Source organism: Thamnophis elegans, chromosome 1 (assembly GCF_009769535.1).
Source record: "Thamnophis elegans isolate rThaEle1 chromosome 1, rThaEle1.pri, whole genome shotgun sequence".
NCBI lineage: Eukaryota > Metazoa > Chordata > Lepidosauria > Squamata > Colubridae > Thamnophis > Thamnophis elegans.
In genome coordinates this window covers 24,167,039-24,182,893 of record NC_045541.1, presented here as the reverse complement: position 1 = coordinate 24,182,893, position 15,855 = coordinate 24,167,039, and the positions used below count along the sequence as shown (strand labels likewise).

The 15,855-nt window shown below is 35.8% G+C and overlaps 1 protein-coding gene across 2 annotated transcripts in view; it reads right to left on the bottom strand.

Annotated features, from left to right (window-relative positions):
- OLA1 (Obg like ATPase 1) overlaps positions 1 to 15,855 on the bottom strand; it is a 104,561-nt gene that overhangs the window by 54,378 nt on the left and 34,328 nt on the right. For both annotated transcript variants that reach the window (XM_032224682.1, XM_032224673.1), the window contains exon 5: positions 3,179 to 3,354. In XM_032224682.1, coding sequence (XP_032080573.1) covers positions 3,179 to 3,354 — 176 coding nt within the window. The remainder of the gene's footprint in view (positions 1 to 3,178; positions 3,355 to 15,855) is intronic.

Sequence of the window (15,855 nt, the reverse complement as noted above, 5' to 3'; positions counted from 1 at the left end):
AGCTGGGAAGGTCACAAAAAGTGATCTCATGACCCTGGGATGCTGCAACCGTTGTAAATACATGCTGGATGGCAAGTGCCTAAATTTTGATCATGTTACCATGCAACAGTTGTAGGTATGATCGTAACATTTTTGGTGCCGTTATAGTTGCTAAATGAATCACTGTTAAGTCAAGGACTACTAGTACAGTAAACCATTGATGTAATGGACTAATATGTATTACATCCAAATGTCTGCTAAATTCTAAATAGGACTTTACTCCTGTGAAAAATGTAGGATAACATAATGTTAAAAATAGGAATCTATCTGGATACATAAGCAAAATTGAATACATCATGTCAAGTGATAAAAACATGTTTTAACGTTGGAAATACAAGATAAAGTGAAGATAAACTATAGAAAAGAGCATATGAAAATGATAAAGACATCACAAAAAACAAAAATAAAGAGAGATAAGCTGTTAGAGGAGAACAATGATTTTGAGATTAATCTATCAAATCACTCTGTTCTATTGCAAGATTTGGAAGAGATGAACTTTACGGACCAAAATGAACAAATAGTCAAAAACATCCTTGTATCTACTACATCTATAGCAGGGGGGTCAAACTCAATTTCATTGAGGGCTACATCAGGGTTGTGTTTGACCTCGGGGGGGGGGGCATCACTCATGTCTCAATGGACGGTGATACAATAAAGGAAATTAAACATTATTTTCAAGAACAACCTTCCCCTACGCCAGAAAAGTTTTCGATCAATGTGTGCTGCCTGCCCTAACATATGCCACTGAAACATGGATACTAATCTCACAATTGATACAAAAGCTGCGAGTGGTGCAAAGAGCCACAGAAAGAAACATGCTCAGCATTTCAAGACAAGATAGAAAGACCTGCACGCAGATTAGAGAAGAAACTAAAGTATACTATATCATCAAGAGAGTAAAAGAACTGAAATGGAAACAAGTTGATCACATAGCAAGAACAACTGATGACAGGTTGATCAAGGCAGCCATAGAATGGATCCCACTTGATAAAAAGCATCCATGAAAGAGACCTAAACCAAAATGGATCAATGACATCAGCAAGTTTTGTGAGCCCAATTTGCAAAAAAAAAACCAACTCAGGACAGTATTGGTTAGAAACATGCAGAAGAGACCTTCATCCTGCAGTGGATAGACAATGACTAAAATGGTGATGGTGATGGTGGAGAAGGAGAAGGAGGGAGAGGGGAAGGAACGTAACATGTATGGAGATTTTTGGGGATCAATTTACCAAAATCTGTTGGTTGAGGCAAAGTACAAGCTCAGATTTTATCTATTACAGTCGACGTCTGCTTAATTGAGATAACTCAAATCAGTTTTTCAACCCCTCCCTCAATTGCTTTAAAGGTTCCCTAAAAATTCTGCAACTTTAAATGTATTTCCCTATGTAGCTTTCTCCATATTGTTTTAAAACCAAAAAAATATTCATTCAGGAAATTTTTATGGATTAATTTTTTTAAGTTGTACATTGGTGTAATGTTAACATTTGGTTGGAGAGCAATTTAGTTGTTACACTACACTTAACAGTAATTTCTTCTGCTAATGTAGAAATAGTGTTTTCTGTCTCTGGAGTAATTCATTAAAAAATGAGATAAATTTTGGAAAGCTTGTTTTCTTTTTAAACTCTAAATGAAGAGGAATACCCAAATCAAATGTAAATGCATCATCCAGCTAATGATATGTTTTGTGCTGACTTGATGGAAATTGCTTTTTTGTTAAACTATTGTTTATAAATAAGAAAGTTATTTAAAAAAATAATCATTCTGTAACTGTTGAAAAACTAGCAGAAATAAGCGAGTTTATTAACACTAATTTAAAATGTCGTAATATATCATTAAATATAAATATCCTCCAAACAATTCCAAAAATTAATTAGATTGGACAGAATCTAATATGATTTGATTTGATTCAATGCAAAGGATTTCACAAATATGTATCTGCTTGCTTGATACTATGATCATGCTAAATATATCATATAAGTGAAATTTACATTAGCGAGTAGTAAAAAATATGAACTGAAGTTGTATCAAAGAAAAATGTGTTTTATGATTACAGAATCTTCCTATCTAATGAATAAATTAGGTTTCGGTGAATAAATTGTGTCTTCATGACTGGTTATTGAAATCTCCCCCCCCCCCCCCCAAATCAAATCTGCTTGTTTCTTTATTGTAGCTGTCAAGGACAGTTAGTTGCAACCTACTGCAAATAAATCCTGAAACTATTACAGGATTTAACACAGAAATCTGTGAAGCCACCTCTATTTCATGTTAAAACTAGGGCCATATGCTTATTTCACGTGGTTCATCATCAGCTATTCCTTCCTTTCAGTCTTCGTTTTTGCTCTAATATTTATTTGTCTATTGTGAGTTTTGGAGAATTTGAACATTTGCATATTTTAAGAACTTTTGAGTTTGTCTAATATAGATATTTTGTTTTTACTTGTTTTACATTAGTATGCTGCCTGGAATTCCAGGCCATGTACATGGGGTGGGAAGAGGACATTTCTTATTTTATCCCCAATATAGAATGAAATAAAATCCAGTATAGTGTAATGGTGCAAGGTCCTGGGTTCTAATCCCCCATTACATATATAAAAACTGCCTGCCTGACTTTGAAAGCACTATTTTCTCCCAGACCTAGACAAGGAAGTATAAAAAGCCATCCTTTTCCCAACCCACATTGGACTGCCAGAGGATTTGTGTTGACGTCAACAACAAGATAAATTAAACTCAAAGAATATGTCAGATTTATCCTATGGTTGAGTCCAAATCATTGTTATTCTGCAGTGATTCTCCTATTTGAATTAGTTTGACAGACTTTAAGAAGAATGTATACACATGCAGAAATTACACATTCTCTATTAAATTACAAATAATAAATCTTCACCACTGTGTAGTTTATATTTATCAAAAAGTACCTATTAATATAACAATTACATAAATATATACAATTAAAAAGAACATGTTGCTGCAATTTGATACATACTGGTGGAATAGTTTAAATTCGAAAGAAACTAGTGCATTTTTTCCAGGGCAGTAAAATCCAATGATAATCTGACAATCATTAAATCCTGTTTTCGAAAACACATCAATCCTACACTCCAAAATATACACTTTTGAAATGGAATGTTTTCTTACTTACATATTCAGGTTTTAATTTCTTGTCACCGCCTCGTACAGCCACTTTTTCTAATTTGTCTATAATGGGCATGATCATTTCCTCATCTTTTAGTCTAAGTTCTTCATGTATTATTTCAATGTCACGAACCGGCTCCACGCTTCCTTCAATGTGTGTGATATCATCATCATCAAACGATCCTTTGTGGAAGCAAAAGTGGGTGGGTTAGGCAATATTCTTAGCTAACAACAACACACAAAGTACCTAATATGTCATAAATGTATTATACATACATAGACGCACAAAACAAACCCAGGACGGGGGTAAAAATTAGACACAGCACAACCCGGTAGTTATGTCTATGAGGGCAGAACACAATTGATATTTTAAATTCTCCAGGGTTCTTTTTCGAGTCAATATCATCTCATAAGGTCTTAAAGCTAGTTGAGGAAAAATTGTCTTTATATATCATTCGATAAACACAGTGGCTTAGAATAAAGTAAACACTGAAACTGTCAGGAAGTTCTGTCAAAGAATGGTGAAGTTCTCTAGTATAGTAATGGGTTTCCAAGGGAAACAGAATTTACGAAAAGAAAGGGGGGGACAAGGGCCTGAAATCATCTGGCAGACCTCTTCCCTGCTTCCAACTACTTTATCACTATGGTTCTGACGGTGATTAGATAATGAACCACTCAGACACACAATTTACACAGCAGCTAATTTCATCGGTCTGATTTGAGGGTATGGTTTTTAGGGGGCCATCAAAGAAGCAGAGGAAGGTGCATTTGTCATATATGAGTGACAACCATTCACACTATCTCAACAAAATGGTGCTGGCCCTTATTAGAAACACATGCTATTATCACATATTTAAAGTGCAGCTGAAGCCATAATTTCAAATTGCCAACTGGAAACATAAGGGTAAAACAACCAGATATTACTGAACCATGTGTACTGACTTTATGCCCTTCTGAAGACATAATGTGGCAACATAATTCAACTGGGATACTCTTGAGTTATCAATAAAGAATCGTACGAAAACAAAAATTAAACATTTATTAATAGCAAACTATAATTTAAATGGTAGGCATATTCATGAATAATTCATGACAAAAAATTTTTGACACCCTGTAATAGCAGAATCAACCCACTAACTTCAGGCACAATGTTTTAAACACCATTTAGCATGGTTACATCATTTTTAGTGTTGCCAATTATAATATCCTCCTGATTTAAAAAAAATCTTGTGACCCAATTCTTTTTTCTAATTGAATTTGTATCGTGAAATTTAATGCTGTACTCTGAGACACCTAGGCTGCATGAAAACAAAAAACCTCCCATGTAATTCTGAAAAGATGTCAGCCGCACGTCAGGCCAATTCATCTCACTTTCTCCTTGTGTGAGGAATATCACAGGAATATCTTCATTTTGAAAACTATGCATGGTAAAACTAATCTTTTCCTTTCTAATAATATGACTGAAAAACACAGAAAGCAGCTTGTCATCTGATATTTTTTTCCCTAAAAACATTGTGAGGCACAATTTTTTCCTGACATTGCTTAGCTCAGTTCAAGTGGCCACATATGCCTTCACATGTCAATACTAATCCTTTGGAGTGTTTATTTATTTTTAATGAAAACATGTGAAGATCTTTTATAATGCTTACAACTAGCACTGGTTAAGCTGGCTAATTAATTTTGTAGTAACTGCATTTTCAAAATATCTGAAAAGAAACCCATCAGGTAAAATAGTATCAGATGATGACGACGATGACGGTATTTTGCATTCCTTGTTCCTACTTTAAAGGAATCATTCACTTCCTTCTCAAGCGCTAGGTTGTATTTTTATTACCTCTTGATCATAATAGTAAATGGCAGTACTGGTATCTAGGTGTATTCTTGTCGCTTTACCATATTCATCCTATGACTGTTTTTGTTTTTTGCTTTTTTTTGGGTAAATATTTGAGAATTTTTTAGACACGTTTTATTCCAACTTTTTATGGATTTACATTTAACATTTTAATCATTCAAAGAGCTGTTGGGATCTTGCCAAAATTGAGGAAGTGTTTTTACTTTACATGCAATTTTAGCAGGGCCCTGATGGAAGTAAGGTCAGAACTTTAAAAGAATTTTTAAAAAAAAAGTTGCAAAAAATTATGTAAGGAAAGACACATTAGACTTGATTTACAGTAAATTAATTAATGCATGTAATTAATTAAATCAATAGTTACTCTTTTGATAATTTTAATTTAGGAAGATCAGTTACATAACTTGTCTTTTAGATATAAACCCTTAATCAAATTGTTTGAAATATGTTTTATAAACATAACTATAATTAATAATCATTTATCACCTAAATTTAAAAAAAGACTTTTCTATCTTTCTTTCACATCCTCTATCACTCGGAACTAATGAAGAAAAACTCTTCTTTTATGTGATATTCTTTGAGACAGGGGTGTCAAACTCAATCCCATCCCGGGCCATATCAGAATTTTGTTTGCCCTTGGGGGGCCAGGGTAGGCACGGCCTGGTCATCTCGGCCAATTGGGTGGGTGGGCGGGGCTGGGGTGGTACAGGCTAGATCCTCGCTGTCTCCAGGACGGCCCCAAGGGACAACTCTGGATCTATTGTGGACCAGATCCATTCTGCGGGGCCGCCTGTTTGAACCCCTACTTTAAGATACTTAAAGAGATCAATTATATCCACATTTGTCTTCCCATTCCTATCCTTTTCTCTTTTCAAGTATAAACATTCCCAAGCCTTTCAAACTCTTTTTGCAAGCAAATTTCTTGTGTCAATTCATTCTTTTCACTAAACCTATTCCAGACTGTGTGAAAGCTACTTAAGCAAACACAATATCAAAATACACATTCCACTTAGCTATAAACTGGTATTAACTAAACTGTTATTTAAAATTATATTTTAAACTGATCAATCAGAATGTGGCCAGAGTAACTAATGATAGTGACTGGATTGAAAACTATGATCTCTCTAGGCAAAAAAGATTTATTTTAAACCTAAAATTTCACTATTCACATATAAAAAGAGGAAATGAATCTATCACCACCTTGAAAAAATAATCACTATGATTTTATCTTTCTATGCACCCAGAAGTACAATTCCAGTTACTTATCAAATAAAAATTGTACTTGCAATATCTAGTTGCCCACACTGCTTTCCATCCATACAGATTTGAATATGATACTCTTCCCAGTATCATGTAACATGGCACTATAATGCTGTTACTTACTATTTAAATTGTACTCACTTTTATAACAAACATCTCACATATAGGTCTATAGAAAATTCTTTTAAATATGTCCTCCCTTAAATAGGAGTACAATTGTATGCATATTTTTGTACTTGCATTTTTCAAAACAATGAATAATTTAAAGGGGTTGATAATGAAGATTTCAGAAGAGATACCACGTGATAGTTTCAGCACAACATGTTATGCTTAAATATTAAGCTGCACAAAAATGATCATTTTCCAGCGCCTTTGTATGACCAGAGGTAGAGGCTTCAGTTTGAGTGCCAAATATGACTCATGGGTTTATTTATCTAGCCACCCTTATTATTGTATACACAAAAATGTGAAATCACAGCTGCCAGTTCTCTAGCTGGGCTTGGCCTTCATTTGCATTGAGCACTTCCCAATAACCTGGGACGTTGTAATGTATCACCGCAGTAAATGTGCGGATCCAAGCAGCATGGCCTTTTGTGACTGACAGATGGAAATTCTGCCAATGTGCATATTTTTAAGTACCCAGTATGGCACCCAGTGTACCAATACCCATGGAACCACATAGCCAGTTTATTAAATCTCAAATCTTTTAATTACGTTTGCTTTCTTTTGCCCTAGGCATTCTATTCTATTTGCCAGTCTTTGTATTTTGCGATTTTTCTCTAGTTCTTTCTCTTCTATTCTGCTGTCTCCAGGTACTTGCAATGTCCACTACCCTTTTTCTCTTTCTTATTGACAATTGTTAAGTCTGGGTTATGTGGCAGACTTTTTTTAATTTTTAAAGAACCTATTATTAATAATCTAAAACACCCTATCTTTCAATCTCTCCTAATTCAAAGTTCCATGAATTGGCTCTAAAATGTTTCCAATTAGTCTGCATGAAATATTCCTTTACACTTCAACAACAGCCCGGATATCATTTTCCTATTACACAATAACAGGAGCATAGTTTCTCCAGGTATTTACATATTCTTCTATCCTGCTTTATTCCAATATTTTAACATGATATAAATTCTATCTATATTTTATCGGCACCCTTTAAATTACAAGCTGCCTTGGTATTATTTTACAATATGCACATACTTCTTCCATTTCTTACACCGTCCATATGACAATTATTTCAAAACATCCAGAGATTTTGTCAATGCTTATGTTATACCTGTCAAGATCTGATGACTCTATGTTATGTATTCCTCTGAACAGAACCACTACACTTAGTTACAGGCTATCATCAACCAATTCATTCTCTTGCTAAAATCAAGTCATCCAATTACTCCTTGACTAATCAAGGCTGTTTTGGCTTTTTCTTTTTTCAAAAGGTACTCAACAGCATAAACAGTTCACTTACAAGAAATGGAAAGGGGCTAATCAGCAGAATTATTGTTTTGCTGCTACAATTTGCAGTATTTAAATGCAGTTGCTGATTGGACTGAAAGTTTTATGATACAGCAAAGGAAACTAGTTTGACTTAAATATGAAGCTGCCTACGTCTTGCCTACTGAAGGAAAGAAATGCAGAAAACTAGAATGTTTGCAGCAATTCACTTTTTATATTTATGTATCTAAGTAAATGTTAAAATATATAAAAGTTCTTAATTTTCTAGGCATGCTTATCTTTCCATCTTCTCTAATTTTCTGACGTTACGTTCATATTTCCACCACGAACAGACTCTCTCTTTTGTTTCTAATACACTGAGGCTCAGAATTTAATGATCCAAGTACTCCAGCAAATTAATTTATTGATTAATCAATAAATATCAAGAGACTATAAAAACAATACTGAAAAAGCTAGAACATATTTTTCTATCATCTCCCCTGTGGAACTTCCCAATCAGTTCTTAAGTGATTCATCTTTTTCTTGATAGTCTTTGATAAAAGGTTCAGACTTCCAAATAATGTACAAGTTCATCACCTACAAAAGTTTAACAATTGATACTTAGTGTCCCAATGTATCCTAGATTTCAAAAAGAACCTAGGCAATCAACTCTTATACAGAGAATAGAATATAATAGAATTCTTTATTGGCCGACTGTGATTGGACACACAAGGAATTTGTCTTTGGTGCATATGCTCTCAGTCTCTACATAAAAAGGCAAGATACATTCGTCAAGAACCATAAGGTACAACACTTAATGATAATCATAGGGTACAAATAAGCAATCAGGAAACAATCAATATAAATATAAATAGTAAGGATACAATGCAGTCATAAGTGGAAGGAGATGGGTGATAGGAACGATGAGAAGACTAATAGTAATAGTAATGCAGCCTTAGTGAATATAGTTTACCTACAAAGGTATAGTTTACCATCAAAGAAAATGTGTACAATGTGTTCATAGCAACATATTGCCACATACACCCAACCATTCTGTGAAAGGAACTTCATGATACTTCCCATACTTTGTTACAGAATCAGGTTTTTCAAACCATGCTCTAGAGAAAACCTTTCTAGGGTGTTGAGGCATGTAAATTGTTGAATACATCTGAGTCTGGAAAATTGATTTATTCTCTGCCAGCCACTTCAAGAATTAGCACATTTAAGAGATGCTATGCTATCTAGAGCAGCCACACCCAGGACCCTTTCTTGCTGAAGCTTTTCTTGGCCTTCAGGCCTGCTTGAACTGGGAATTGAAGCAAAAATCCACATTGTACAATGATGCTTGTAACTGAAACAGCCCAAGTGTGAGAAGACTGGTTGAAACTCTGCTCTTCAAACAATTTTGGTGGTAGAATCTTCAAGCAATAATTAAATACTTTGTGAGGTCTTTACATTTCTTAGGAGAAACTGCTTGCCTGGTGAATTTTAGCTCTTTCTGTAATGCCCACATCATGGTTCTCTGAAGAGGTCAATACTGAGCCCCCAAATGAGATGGGACTGTGTAAGGGGTTGTTATATTATTAGGGTTAGTTGTAGTATTTTAGTCAAATTTACTTATTTATAGTATTTATTGTTTTCATACAATTGATGTTTGGGGGTCAAACTATCTGCAACTTCATAAGGGGGGTTGATGAACTGAAGAATTTGGGACCCCCTCGCTTAAATAGTCCTCTCTCTTTTCTTCCTTTCCTGTCTACTTACCTCTCCCTTCTCTTCTGCTCCTAATTTTGTTTTCCTCTATTCCCATCCTTTCCCAGCACAGATACTTTCATGCATCTACCTACATAGATAGAAACATAAAGAGCTGCACTGCTCTACCATATGAATTGGTGCTTAAAGTTATGAATGTAATTCTAATGACTCTGCATTCTCTAAATAAGAAAACATGAGACATACACTTAAAAGTTTAAAGAAGAAACACCAGCAGGAAAACATACCAACTAGGTAACAAAGGTAAGTATTAAGAAGCTCAGTGAACTGATAAGATGACATGCGTCGATATATTCATTAATGAAAGGACAAATTAAAAAATATTGGGAAAGAAGGATCTCTCTTCTATGATTTATAAGTGATAGTTGTGATCCATGTAAAATAGACATCAAGTCTTGATTAGAATAAAACTATCTGCAGACACTTGAAAGATAGTTGTTGTCCTCTTCCTTTTTCCTCTCAAGCAACAGGTCAGTAATTAAAATTTTTAGGGAAGTTTAAATGTGCAGATAGGTGAGTAGCCTTAGACATGAGGTATTTTGTATTTTTTTCTTTATATCTGTTGCTTTTAGTAAGATTTAGCTGGCAAATTTGATCCTGCGAGTTGGGCAGCCATATAAATTACTGTATTTTTCAGAGTATAAGACGCACCGGTGTATAAGACGCACCATGATTTTGAAGAGGTAAGTAAGGAAAAAAAGTTTTGGTTTTCCCTAGCCCCCAGAGCACTCTGCAGGTTTCAGCAGGGCTGGGGGAAGGCAAAAATGCCCCCGTTTTTCACCAAAATGGGAGCATTTCCCCTTCCCCCAGCCCTTCTGAAGCCTGCAGTGTGTTTCTGAGGGGCTTTGGGAGGCAAAAAATTGCTGTGTTTGGTGAATAAGACACACCAACATTTCCACCCTCTTTTAGGGGGGGGAAGGTGCATCTTATACTCCGAAAAATACAGTACATAAATACATCTTGGGATCGTAGGGGGCTTTATTTCCTTTATTTAATAAGGCACAAATCATCAGGCTCAAATTATCACACTTTGTACACATTGCACAAAGACCGTCTTCTAGAGAAGACTCTGATGCTGGAAAAGGTTAACAAGAAGAGGATGACCAGCAGCAAGGTGGATGAACTCAGATACAGTGAGGATGGGTGCACCATTCAAAGACCGGAAGGAGCAGGTTAGAAAAAGATTGGCAAGTATGCAAAGTATTCCATTCTGAACCTTGGAATTGCAATTAGCCATCCTGCCTGGAATAGGGGTGGTATTCACTTACTTTCCCTATTGGTTCGCAAATGTGAGCGAGGGTCCTCAGCCTACCGCGCATGCACTTTGGCTAAAAAAAGTGCCTAAATGGGATGCCATAGAGCTGTGGCCGGTGAGTGGGGCCACCCGTGATTTCCGTAACCGATTCAGGCGAACCAGGGCAAACTGGCAGAATACCACCTCTGGCCTGGATCCCTTGAATCCAAATAACGTGATTCTGTAAACTGATGTTGTTTACCTGAAAGTAAATCTATTGGTGTAATTTTCACTTGTTATACAGAAATCTGGAGTTTAATTCTTCATCAATACAGCACCATAATTCTTCTCTCAAATAGCAAAGTAATCGTTTGAAAAATCTATGTTTCTCCGTGCAACAGGAACCTATGTTAAATTTAGCTAGAGAAAAAACATCACCACAGTCCAAAATTTAACTGAAATTAGGAAGGAACCCAAAATATTCAAAGTTGCATGGCTATTACAAAAACTCATCATTTCTATAAAAATAATGTACTTCTATAAATGACAAAACATTAAAACTTTTTGTTGGTTTGTTCCATAATCTGGAGCAGTTTATATCAGTATCAGAGAGGAAATGAATTAAACAAATATATCCAGTTCGCAAAGCTGGCACTATATGGATAAGGTATAAACTTGGGGGGGGGGGGTGTTACGTACTAATCTAACCTCAATTATTGTTATTCCAAATCTTTGGGGGTTTTTTAGCAAGTTTGATCCCTTCTACTCATCCTTAATGGTCCCCTTCATTTAGAAGAGTTACCTCTGTGGTAGGCAAACAGGTCTGTGTTGGACCCTTTTGGAAGTTGCCACCTTGCATGTTTGTAAAATACAAGCATGTTATGGATTGCTTTCTCCTATTGTTTCCACAAGCCTTACATCTTATAACAGATCAAGGTCACTTTTTAAGATTAACTCTATAGTTAATCTTAAAAAGTGACCCTGAAGCATAATCATCTTTGTTGCTTTTCAATTGGCGTTTAATTTCTAAGCCATGTCTGACTGTTTGCAACCATATGGACCATACCACGCCATTGTACTCTGTCCTCCTGTCTGCCAGAGTTTGTCCAAATTCATGTTCATAATCATCTAGGGATTTAAAAACTCTTACCTTTTAAGTCATAGCCTTGACATCAATGTTTCCAATCTATGTAAGGGAAATTGAAGCCCCTTAATACTAAAAAAAACTTTTATTAGTGTCTTCCTAATTTCCCAAGGGTGCAGTTTAAAAGCTGCTTGTCTTCTTTTTTGATATTATATGCTAAGAGCTAGGTTACAAGTAGAGCCTGTCCCTTGTAAAAGTTTGGTTTATCTACTAAGTTCCCCAGTATGTAACACATCTAAGCCATCTACCTGATATTGCCCACTCATCTATTGAGAGGTTGGCATTATCTGTCTAGCTAGCTCAGTATGTACAGCAGGTAGCATTTCTTAGAAAGCTCCCTTTGGCAATATTGGACTTTCAGTCTGCTTCCTAGTAATTTGTCTTTAATAATTAACTATATATCCCTATATAACAGAATAAGAGTTGGAAGGGATCTTGGAGGTCTTCTAGTCCAATCCCCTGCTCAAGCAGAAAACCCTATGCCATTTCAGACAAATTGTTGTCCAATCTCTTCTTAAAAATCTCCAGTGTTGGAAAACCCACAATTTCTGCAGGCAAGTTGTTCCTCTGATTAATTGTTCTAACTATCAGGAAATTTCTCCTCAGTTCAAGGTTGGTTCTCTCCTTGACTAGTTTCCATCCATTGTTTCTTATCTTTCCTTTAGGTACTTTAGAAAATAGGTTGACCACTTCTTCTTCGTGGCAGCCCTGTAGAAACTGAAACACTGCTATCACCAGGAAATATATCTGCCTATCACAAACCCATCTGTCTAACCATTCAATCATCCGGAGCCAAAATCTTCTGTTTCCAGAGTGTCCTCAATATGACAGCTTATGAGTTCATCACTCTCATACAGAAAGATCTCTTTTACCCTTGAATTGTATTCTCCAACATCCTGGTTCTTCTTGACAATATGGGAGTTACATTCCTGGGAAGGGATGAAACTATTACATCTGAGTTCTGTGAATCTCTCTCGCTAGTTAAGTATCTCCAGTTCAGCCACCTTAGTTCCAAGGAATGGAGTTGTTCTCCATGATCCAGAAGTTCATCACACTAAAACCCTATATGTGAAACTTATCAATAAAGTGGAAATTCTACATTCAAGAAGTGCTGTGAATTTTATAGTCTGATGATTAACACTGCCACTAAAATATCAGCTTTTTGTTTTGAGACCATAGATATGTATGAAAGATGGCAAGGTTAAATTGTATAATCTGTACACAGAAGTTAGAAGTATTTTAACAGCAGTTTTATAGCCAGATTACTCAACAACCTAAAGTGAAAATGGACTAACATCTTTGAAATAAAGAATTTTTCAAATAGTTTGCAACTTCCAATTCCATAGTGCTTCATAAAACATTAACGGGTTGTAATCATTTGCAGTGTAATTGTGGACATTTATATGCTTTTCTTATGCACAGAACATAGCTATTAGAGCTGAATGGTGATGGTGTGAAGTATAGGTTAGATTGGGTGAAATTAAAGTAAATTACTCAGTGATGTGGAATTCTGAAAATAGAAACAGTCAATGATTTGCAACCTTCTTGATGATCAGCTTCACAGAACCCTAAATGGCAAGAACTTACATATTTTAAAGTTAACTAGTTTTTTTATTATGTATAAATATAGTTTAAATGGAAGTACTACGTGACTTTGAAAATTATTGTTTTCTTTGGTTTATCAGTCTCCTTAGCCTAAGATTTTTTTCATTAAACATTTTTATACTCTTAGGTTTTGACTAATTCTATTTTAAAAAGCAGACAATGAAAAATTGTACAGCAACATTTTAATGTAAATGTTTTATATACAAATTTTTACACACATAATAATACAGCATTAACTGGATTTCTAATAGACCTGTCCAATAGCTAAGGATCAGTAAGCAAAAATTAGGACAGAAAAGTGATTTTACTATTTCAATACATGGAAATTTAATACTGATAATAGACAAAGGAAGTCTAGTAATCCATATTAGGATTAGCAAGAATCCATTTTGTTTCTCATCTACATCAGGTGGAGGATTAATGAAAATTTATTCTGTCTCTTTGAAGACTAAAACTCAGCTGAACTCAGCTTCTATAATAACTGTCCTAATTGTCACATATTTTTCAAAAGAGTCAGGAAAGTTGGCCTCTCTGTTGTTACAACAGCATGTCCAAAAGCTCCATTTCTACAGGAAGTCACTGGCCTTGTAAACCTCAGTTACTTCAGCCTGAATCACATAAATTCTTCAGATTTCAATTATAGTCATTTCATGACTGTTCACGGTTACAACAGTAATGAAATAAACTAACTTTAAACCAATTCTCACATTTACAATCTTTACAAGTCTGTTAAGCTGAGGAAAAGGTGAGGTAAAAATAAAAGAACTTAGCAACCACTTCACTTAACAACCAAATGTCGGTCCAAATTTGGGAGCTTTTAAATGAAGACTGCTTGTATTATCTTAATTCATTGTTCAGCTAAAATGGGATATAAGAAGCATCACAAGAATCTTGCAATTCATCAAAGAGTCACTAAAATAAAATATAGGAGATGCTAAGTTATACTCTAAAATAAATGGAAAAAAGAATGTGACTCCATATATTTTTTTTTCATTTCTTCCTCCTGCTTGTTAACATCGGAAAACTATCATTCAAGAACAAAAAATAGATCCGTTTTGGATAGCCACACTATCAATAGCTCCTACACCCAACAAAATAGTTGATTCAAAGCAGTTACCTGAAAGGGAGAAGACAGAAACCTGTTTTTTCCTACTCACTGTGTTCAATATTGTTCAATACAAATTGCTATCAGCACTTCAAACATGAAAAAGAAATGGAGATGGACCTACCAACTTTGCAAGGAATAAAAACTTCTCTTTCTTTGGAACTACAAACCAGAATTTCTTTGGCTGAAATTGCAAAAAAAGTGTTGAATAAATGTAATTAAGCATAAAATGACTAAACCCAACAAGGCTTGGCTGATTTCTGAAACTAAGCAGGGTTGGTTTTCGCTTGGATCAATGACCAGTTGGGGATAACAAAGTGGTTGGCTAGTCTGAGAAGTCCCAAAAACATACCAAAAGAAAGCAATGGTAAAATAATTCCCATGTAATGCTGCTAAGAAAACTGCATCAGGAACTAAGCTCCAGTCAACGTCATCTTTACGTTTTTAATAGGGAGATTGTTATTAACTCCCGTTAATGTGTCAATCAGTTATAATTCTGAAAACGGTGTAGGACGTTAGCACCCATCCCTCTCCTAGAAGAAGGGACGTTGGTCCTACCTGAACGTTGTTTCTCAGGATACTGCAAGAGGGTCCAAGAATGGAATGGGATTATCATGTCCTAATTGGTCTAGAAACTGAGTCATATTTTTTAGCCACACCTCTGACTCTCTATCCTTGGGTCCAGTTTCAATCAGTTTCACAGAGTGATCTGAAAGGAGAAAGAGAGACAACCAAGCCACCCCCTATGCTAACCCGCTACGGACCTCAAACCAGGGCAGGACCTTCACCCTCCTGCAGTATCCTGAGAAACAACATTCAGCACCAACGTCCCTTCTGCGGGGATAGTGCAAGAGGGTACAGGAATGGGATGTACTCAAGCTATCATCCGGGGGGGGGGGGGCAAGCTGGTACAGAATGTCTGAAGTGTTTATAACGTGTTGAAGCACCCTACAGCCAAAGGATGCCTCAATGGATGCAAAAACATCTAGACAATAGTGGTTTATAAAGGGCGATGGTGATGCCCAAACTGCTGCCCTGCAGATATCTTCAATAGGTGCCCTAGTTGCCCATGCTGTCGAAGTCGCAGTGCTCCAAGTGGAGTGCGCCATAATGCCAGACAGCACCGGACACCCCTTGGCCTCATATTCTCTAGTGATCACTACCCTTAGCCAGGATCCAATAGTGGACAGGGTAACCCTGGCCCCCAATATAATTGTCTGGAAGAAAATGAAGTGTGCTTCAGTGCCATATGCTTAAGATATATTCTAAGGGCCCTACGGACG